The sequence below is a fragment of the Physeter macrocephalus genome, chromosome 6, assembly GCF_002837175.3.
Source record: "Physeter macrocephalus isolate SW-GA chromosome 6, ASM283717v5, whole genome shotgun sequence".
NCBI classification, from domain to species: Eukaryota; Metazoa; Chordata; class Mammalia; order Artiodactyla; family Physeteridae; genus Physeter; species Physeter macrocephalus.
In genome coordinates, this window is record NC_041219.1 from 68,837,853 (window position 1) to 68,847,279 (window position 9,427).

General features: G+C 37.9%; 1 protein-coding gene across 4 annotated transcripts in view; it reads right to left on the reverse strand.

Moving 5' to 3' along the window:
* Positions 1–8,815: 8,815 nt before the first annotated feature.
* SLCO1A2 (solute carrier organic anion transporter family member 1A2) overlaps positions 8,816–9,427 on the reverse strand; it is a 101,128-nt gene continuing 100,516 nt past the window's right edge. For all 4 annotated transcript variants that reach the window (XM_007127992.3, XM_007127993.1, XM_055085156.1 and 1 more), the window contains one exon: positions 8,816–9,098. In XM_007127992.3, the coding sequence (XP_007128054.1) occupies positions 8,882–9,098 (217 nt within the window). In that variant the 3' untranslated portion in view covers positions 8,816–8,881. The remainder of the gene's footprint in view (positions 9,099–9,427) is intronic.

A 9,427-nucleotide genomic window follows, 5' to 3' on the forward strand; every position in this document is an offset into this window, starting at 1 on the left:
CTTCCTTTCCCTCACCTGATGCTAGTCAATAGATTCTCCAATAACTAGGAAATTATCTATTTGGTAAACGATTCTAAGTACAGCTATCATTCTGAAATAGAGCTTTCCTAAACTCCCTCATTCCACAGGGCCAAGTCATCAGGCAAGAAGGCTTTTATTTTGTTTCTATTGAGTTCTTTCTATCTTCTCAGTTGAATTTTTTTAAGACTGACTGGAAATTTTTTTTAAAACAGTGAGTCTGGTTTTGTTACGCTGCATTTTTTACCCAAAGATTTAACCCTAGCACCTGTGCATAAAGAGTTCTAGTGATGTTCACCCAGAAATATCTCCCATATTCTTATGATCTGTTCATTAATCTAAAGTCTCTAGACAACTGATAAGAAAATAACAAATAATGCCATTAAGAATAAACGTGGAAGAAAAGGTATAATCTTGCAAATATATCTGATATTTGGGATGACTACAAGAATATTTCCAATGTGGTGAAGTTGCTAGACGTTATTAGGTGTGTACTATGCTGGGTCTGCAAGGGATTTTTCTCCCAGGTCTTAAGGAAACATGCAGAGTTATGAAAAGAATGAGGTTTTCCACACATATTAAAGCCACTTAAATATGTCTTCCCCCATACTAACCATTCTAAGAAACTCAGCACAGTATATCTTTACTGATGGGAAGAATCTCTCTCTCTCTTCCCCTCCCATCATAATTTCTATTGCTGTCATTTCATTTAGTTATCAAAAATGATACTGGTGAAGGATGTATTTTTTTATTGAAGTATAGTTGACTTACAATATTATATTACTTTCAGGTGAACAACATAGTGATTTGATATTTTTATAGATTACACACCATACAAAGTTATTATAAAATATTTATTATATTCCCTGTGCTCTACATCCCTGTGACTTATTTATTTTATAACTGGCAGTTTGCACCTCTTAATCCCCTTCCCCTATTTTGCTCCTCCCCCCACCTCTCTCTCCTGTGGTAACCACCAGTTTGTTCTCTGTATCTGTGAGCCTGTTTCTGTTTTGTTATATTCATTCACTTGTTTTATTTTTAGATTCCTCACATAAGGAAAAACATACAATATTTATCTCTCTCTAACTGATTTATTTCACTAAGCATAATATACCTTCCAGGCCCATCCATGTTGTCTCAAATGGCAAGATTTCATTCTTTTTTATGGTTGAAAAATATTCCATTGTGTATATGTGTGCGTGTGTGTGTGTATATATATATATATGTATATATATATATATATATATACCACCGTTTCTTTATTCATTCATTCATAAACACTTAGGTTGTTTGCATATTCTGGCTATTGTGAATAATGCTGCTCTGGATGTTGGGGTGCATGTATCTTTCTGAATTCGTGAAGGATGTCTTTTGAATCTACCAAGCTTGATATATCATTAGGATATGTTGTTATTATTTTATTTAGAAATTGACTTCCACAGTGTTGGAGGATGGAAGGAATGAAAAATGCCCACTGAACTGAGAAGGCATCTTGAAACCGGAAAACAAGGCAGGCAGCTCCCTATAATCAATGGATCAGTTTATTATAGGGTAACATTCACACGATGGGATTGGGCAGACAACGATCCAGAAGCATCCACAGCTGCACTCACACTGCCAAGGGGCCACTGGGACGATTTTAGTTAACCTAGGGAATGGGGTAGTTGCTTGGAAAGAGGACGGGCATTCCTAAGTCAAGATTTATGAATGGGTAACTAGTCTTGTGGATGCTGAGAATACGTCAGGGAAGGTTTTCATCACTGGGGACTAACAGGCTACCTGTTCCTAATGATTATTAAACAGTATCTGTTAACCATGAATCCCCTCATGACAGAGAAGTGATTTACTGTACAGTACGGTCCTGGGTCGAGTCAGCAGAAGGACAGGAGAAACTGTTAGTGCTCAAGATGGTATCGGTTATGCTAATAGCCATACAAATAGGAGTTACAGACATCTGAGGGCTTGAAGAGTCTTGTGATTTCCTTTTTATTTTATTCCATTTTATTTTAAAGTAACATTTGCTTGAATTTTTCTTAGGGCTGATTGCAAGAAAAGTTTCATATTTTGTTTTTATCACACACCAGGCTTTACTTCAATAGCTTTGTTTATAATAAAGCTCTGAGTACTACTTGGGCCATTTCTATAATTTGTGTCCTGTATGAGTCACATATAGAAGTCATATACATATATATCAGGCTATAAATTTGAGAACAGTTAAAAGGAAAGTAAGTGCCTTGTTTAAAAACATAAAAATAATCTACTCAGGCAGTTGTTTGTTGGATCCACAAATCTCTTGAGTAATAAATTTAAAAATTAGATACATGGTTCATAAATTTTAAAATCACTTCCAAGATTTCTTATGCCTACTATGTGGTTGAACAAATGGAAAGCATTTTAAATATACAATCAATAAAAGAAGCTCTTTGTTTCTATTCATCCTAGAGCAGGAGGTAATAGGAAATCAACATACATTTCAAGGCTACAATGTTGTGTAATAGCACTTATTAATCTCGACCTAGACATAGGTGAACTTAGTGTAAAATACACTTGGCAATATGCATCTACTCTCTGGATACATAACATCCAACATAATATTCACTTTCTAAAATTTCTCAAATATTCAATTGTTTTCTTCCCCTCCTTCCTTTCCTGGTCTTCTCTTTTCTTTCCCTTCATCTTGTCCTTTTCCTTCCAGAATAATTCAATCCTGAGCCATTAGATGGGGCCAAGAAAGTAGGTATGTAGGTGCGGGTGGAGGAAAGCTGTTTAAGGGGAACTACAGGGACCTGAGTGCGTGTAAGAGCCCAAGAGTCCAAGCAGTGTTAGGAGGGTGTCCATAAGAGGGTTAGTCCAGCATAGGTGTCAGAATCCAAGGAAAGGTCTATTAGTCGGGTTTTCCAGAGAAACAAAACCAAGAGGAGATAGATGATAGATAGATAGATAGATAGGTAGATAGATAGATAGATAGATAGATAGATAGATAGATAGATGATAGATAGATAGATAGGTAGTAGGGGGTAGCCTAGAGACCCAGGGAAGGGTTGGTGTTGCAGTTTAAGTCCAGAGGCAGTCTGCTGGGAGAAATTCTTCTTCCTCAGGGGAAGTCAGTCTTTTTTTATAAAGGCTTTTGACTGCTTGGGTGAAGCCCACCCACACTATGGAAGGTAATCTGTTTTACTCAAAGTCTACTGATTTAATTGTTAATTTCATCTAAAAAAGACATTCACAGAAACATCTAGAATAATGTTTGACCAAATATCTGGATACTGTGTCCCAGCCAAGTTGACACATAGCACCAACCATCACAGGAGTGTAAGGGGGACATCGCACATAGGGCACCCTGCCATGGGTGTCAGACCTGAATAGGGTGAAGAAGACATCACTGTGGGGGAGAGCAGAGTGAAGGCCGGATGTGAGGAGTTGGAACCCGAATAGGGTGAGAAGGGTTTCCAGGTAGGAAAAGAACAGCCTAGCACCGCATGGTGTTGGACTCTGCGTGAGGTAAAGAAGGTCTCTGCAAGGAAGAGAGTGGCACCAGGGATGGGAGACTCGTTGTCAATATCCCACTGGCTTAATTCCTTTAGCTCTATAGGTCTTAATATCTGGTGGTGGGCTTCTCCAACTTTACCCTTCAAGATTGCTTTGATTTCTTCTTGGCCCTTTACACTTCCATATAAAGGCCAAATTAATCTTGTCAATATCCACATTTTCAAAAGTACTGGGATTTTGTTTGAGATTTCACTGAACTTATAGATAAAATTTGGGAGAACTGACATCCTTAAAATATTAAATCTTTCAATAAATGAACATGATGTAGGTCTTAATTTCTCTGAATACTGCTTTGTAGTATTGGGGATAGAGGTCTTAGACACCTGTTATAAGATTTATTGCTAGGATTTCAATGTGGTCTTATTTTTTGTTTTTTGGGTTTTTTTGATGCTACACTAAATAATATGCTTTACTAATATCATTTCCTAATTGCTATTGATATATGAACAACTGCATTTGATTTTGTGGGTTGCCCTTGCAACCAGTGAACTTTGTTAAAATTCACTTAATCACGTTGATAGCTCATCTATAGTAACTTGTGGATTTTCTGCAATACAAACATGTCACTGATAGTTTTATTTTTTGTTTCTTTTCTTATCCTTACAAATTTTAATTCTTTTTCTTCCCATTTCCGTGGCTAGGACATAATGTTGAATAGAAATGGCAATAGTGGCCATTTCCTTCTCACTCCCAACGTCAGCAGGAAAGCTTTATTAAAATTAAATATCCCATTTAGCTCTAATGTTTGCAGTAGTGCTTTTTTTAAAAAAAAAATTCATGATCATGTCTGAAAGCATATCACATGGAACTTGTGATTTTTTGTTCTCATTCTAAGTAAAATTATCACTTTTAATTTTATTTTGTATTCATCATTTTGAAATTTTTTATAGGCCTTCCTCTCAAATTTGGTAAACTTAAAAGTCCGCAAAACTCAGCCCTGCCCCTGCTGGTGGCCAGGCTCTCCCTGTCTTCCTGCTACACCATGTTTCATCATCTTTCACCCCTATGCTTTTGCCTCTTGGTGGCAAGATGGCTTCTTGCTCCTCTTTGAGGCCTAATATCTTCAGTTCCAGAAGGAAGAAGGAAAAAGGGCAAGATGTCTTCCTAGAAAGCTTTGTCTTCTTCTTTTGGAAAGAAATCCCTTACCAATTGCTTGCTTCTGCAATGTTTCCCAAAAACAGAATGGGAAGTTTTTGCAAAAAACTCTGATTGCTTAGTGACTCACCATATGTCCATATGGTTTGAAATTACCTTGTGCTGTTATTTGTCGTTCTGTCATTGTTTTCTGTGTATATTTATTCACCCTAATAAAATCAACCCCCCTTGAATTTTACAGTCTACAACTTAGTTCATCACCACCTTCCTTACATACACACACCAAGACACATATCCTCTAGAACCAGGGACAGAAACGAGAAAAAAATTGTTCAATAAACATCCATTGGACAGAGTGAGAGAGTGACATGGCCATATATACACTACCAAATGTAAAATAGATAGCTAGTGGGAAGCAGCCACATAGCACAGGGAGATCATCTCGGTGCTTTGTGACCACCTAGAGGGGTGGGATAGGGAGGGTGGGAGGGAGACTCAAGAGGGAGAGGATATGGGGATATATGTATATGTATAGCTGATTCATTTTGTGATACAGCAGCAACCAACACAACATTGTAAAGCAATTATACTCCAATAAAGATGTTAAAAAATAATAAACTAAAAAAATAAGTAAATAAATAAACACCCATTGGAGAACCTTTGAAAATCCACAACTGGAGGACTCAGTTCTTTCCTTTCTATAAAATGCCCTTTTAAATTTCTTTTATTCTTATTGTTTTTGCTGATGTGTATTCTTTACGAAATTTTTTTCATTGTATTTTACATGCACAAGAGAAAAGAAATCAGAGTACAAAAGGGACAAAAATGAAAGGCAAATGCATTGTTCTTTGCTTCTCTTCCTGCTTCCAATGCTACAGAGACAACCACTTCTCAGCAGTTCTTATAAGATGTGTTTGCCAATTTTATCTGAATTTATTAAGCTTAAAATATATTTTAACTCCATGCTATAAAATATGAAGAATTCCTCTCCTTCCCTTTATGTTTTTTCCCAATTTTTGTGGTTTTTTCTATGTACTTATTTTTAAAGTTCCCATAAATATCAGTTATATTTAGAATTATAAATAATATATTAAACCATTTCTAATTCCATAAAGTCAGACCCCTCACAGAATTAAATAAAACAATGAACGATCCTAGACTTCCCACTACCGGTTTTCCTGCTGTTTCTCTCCTCTACTTCCATCTGCTGTGCCTTTACTTCTACCCTAGTCTGAGGGAGGAGAAATGCTCAGAATAATAACTGACTTCCCCAGGCCTCATGGACTTGAACAACAGAGGTCAGGAGAGGTCACAGAGCACTCCAATACTCACTTTCTCTGATTTTCTTTCCTCCACCAAGAAGTGTCAAAAGAGAACCCTAGAGTAAAATGCCATCATTCCCAGCAGGGGATAAGAGTGAGCCCAAGACACTGGGTCCAAAATCATGTCTCTCTGGGCCTGCTCTGCTCCATTGAGGGTATCCAAGTGGGTGAACTGTGCACGGAGTTAAGACTCAGCTTTCTCTGATCAACTTAAACCCATCAATAGAAGTCAAGAAAGAGCCACAGGTACTCAAGTAAGATTTTGATTCTCCAGTTTGCCTCCATGACAAGGGGTCATGAGGAAGCCCAGCCATGACCCCTCCTAATTTTGACACTCACAGTGTCACCAACACTATCTGCCTTGAAATCTATCAGGACTAACCTCATTATGTCAGTTACCTAAAAAGTCCCAGAATTCCAGATGATCTCTCGTTCCCCTTCTTCTAATTTTCATTCTCTAATTTCCATATACCTCTAATTATCAACTTTTTCTCTCAGACTCCAATTTTGAAATCTGCCCCCTTTCAGTTTGTCCCCTGGAACTCAGAGTCCCTCATCTCCAAAACTGTCCATATTCTCAAACTCATAAACCAGTATTCTCTTCACGGCTGCAGCCTCACCAAAATCTGCGTTTCTCCTGAGGACAATGCTTCCCCCCAAAGCACCTCACGTGGTAACTGTTGACTTTTTCTCACAACTCTCTGGATATAGGGTGAGTCCTTGCTCCTCTTTTAGCTTCCAGAGCATTCTCCCCATTTCCTCCCTTCCCAAATAAAGCAGCTCCGAGTTTCATGTCATCTGACCCTAACACACAACTGTCCCTCATCTGCCACACTTCCCCTGAGTTGGGACTCCTCACTTCCCATGGTTTTAGCTCCTCTTTCCAGTGTCAACACTGTTCCTGTCTTGAATCACGGTCTTGATGAAGTCTCGGACGTCGCGAGCGGAGAACTGAACTCTTAAATCTTCCCCCCAAGCCTGTTCTACCCCGTCCTCTCTGTTGCTTTCTCCTGAAATGATGCGTCCAATTCTCAGGAAATCATATTGGTCTGCAAAGTATACGTAGACAGTCCTTCAATTAACTTGCTTATTTCCTGTCTAGCTTGTGGTCTATTTTCTGTCTAACTTGTATTCTTTGAACTTTCAGCTCAGAGGTTCCTACCTACATGCCAGGCTCCTTCCAAGTGCATCCCGAATGACAGCCCCTGCCTCCCTGTTCTATCCCTGGAGACACTCGCATTCCCTTTATATGACACATAAATAATCAGAGTATATTGACACCCACTTCTCCAATCCTCCCTCTCCACATCCTCCTCACCCTTAAGGGAGTTCTATCATTACATCTATATTGACTGTCCTTTCAGTGGGAGGGAGAATAAGAAGTAGATAAACATGGCTGTTCATTCTATTCTCTTGAACCAGAAACTCCATGTCATCCATAAGGCCTCTTGTGTCTCTAAAATCCTTTCATACTTTTATTGTATCCCTAAGCTACAAAATAATAATAAGGGTAGATTTAGTTTTAAATGTACGTCTTGAATTTTATTAACCTCAGTTCCATAACAGAAGCTACTTTTTAAACACTTCATTCTCTAAGAGGATGTAAAGAAAATTCGTGTTTGTGTCCTAACTTAGGACACCTTGGGTGACATAAACATTAGACTAAGGAGGCCTCCTGAATCTGGGAAACTAATTTTTTTGATAATATCTGGCAATATAAATAGCCTTTAAGGACTAGTGTTTTTTGGGACTTCCCTGGTGGCACAGTGGTTAAGAATCCGCCTGCCAATGCAAGGGATACGGGTTCGAGCCCTGGTCCGGGAAGATCCCACATGCCGCGGAGCAACTAAGCCCATGCACCACAACTACTGAGCCTGTGCCTTAGAGCCCGCCAACCATAACTACTGAGCCCACGTGCCACTATTACTGAAGCCCACGCACCTAGAACCCATGCTCTGCAGCAAAAGAAGCCACCGCAATGAGAAGCCCACGCACCACAACCAAGAGTAGCCCCTGCTCGACGCAACAAGAGAAAGCCCATGCACATCAACGAAAACCCAACGCAACCAAAAATTAATTAATTAATTAATTAAAAAATACTGAAAAAAAAAAGGACTAGTGTTTTTCTAATATTGACCTTTCATACTTTGACTTAGACATTTGTTTTTAAGAGAGAGTTCAGTTGCCAGGTTTGAATTGCTGAAAAAAAAATCCAACAATCTTTGCTGCATGATTTTTAATTACCTGATTAAGTTTGTCAGTACTCTGAACAAAATGAGGAAATATATGACATGAGTCAAAAAGCAGGGAATGAATTGAAATCAAGTGATGGCATATTAGTGAGTCATCTATTTTAAGAGTCATGTCTGGAATGAATAGGAAGAGGTAAAGAACAATTCCAAAATAGATTTAAAAGATTTACTCTTCTTTCACATGAAGTGATAAATTTGAATAAAATACTTAAATATTCACATAAGAAGATAAGAATTTCAGTTTCTAAATAATCCTGATATCAAAGCAGAAATTCAATGGAACTAAATAAATTTTCATAATAGGAAATTTTTAGAATCATTTGGAAAAGATATGGGAAATATGCCCTTATTTTGCATGAGTGAAAAGCAAAATTGCTGTTTTAACAATTTAACATAAAAATAAAGCTGGTTCTAATACCCTATTTTGAAGGTTGTTTATAAATGTCCCTCTGAGGAAAATCTCAAATGCCATTGTTCCTTCAGAAATACCATCAGTGAACATTTTTTTACCTTGAGTAAAGAAAAATGTTCAGGTTCTTAAGGACAAGGAAAAATTACCTTCAGTAAGTACCTCTATTGATTTTAAAAACAATTAAGTTGTAGTGTGTTCTCCAATTCTGCGAAGCATGATATAAAAGAGCATTATAGTTTAGTTTTCAATTCATCATCATTCAAAACTTTGGAATTTTGGTCCATCTCTTTGCCCTCATTTTCCTTCCCTGTAAACTTGGCCTCAAGCATAGTTTCTGAAGAGGCATTTTCCTCTGGTAGACGATACTTCCTCAAAATAATGAGGATTAAAAAGGCTGGAATATAGCTTGATCCTCTTAGTGCTGCTGGCAACCCAAGGTAGATGTATCTATCAAAAAAAGTTAAAACATATTAAAACTTACAAATAGTTTTGCATATTGTTAATTATTAATATTTCACTCTCATAAGGAGACCGGCAGCTAATTGTTTTGCACGTCAACCTTGTGAACCTCATGAACTCACTTATTAATTCTAATGTTTGTTAAAATGAATTTTGGGATTCTTTTATCAAGATCGAAATTTATTTCCCTCTTTGCTAATCTTCTGTTACTGTTTTGGGGTTGATTTTTTTTGCGGTACGCGGGCCTCTCACTGTTGTGGCCTCTCCCGCTGCGGAGCACAGGCTCCGGACGCGCAGGCTCAGCGGCCATGGCTCAC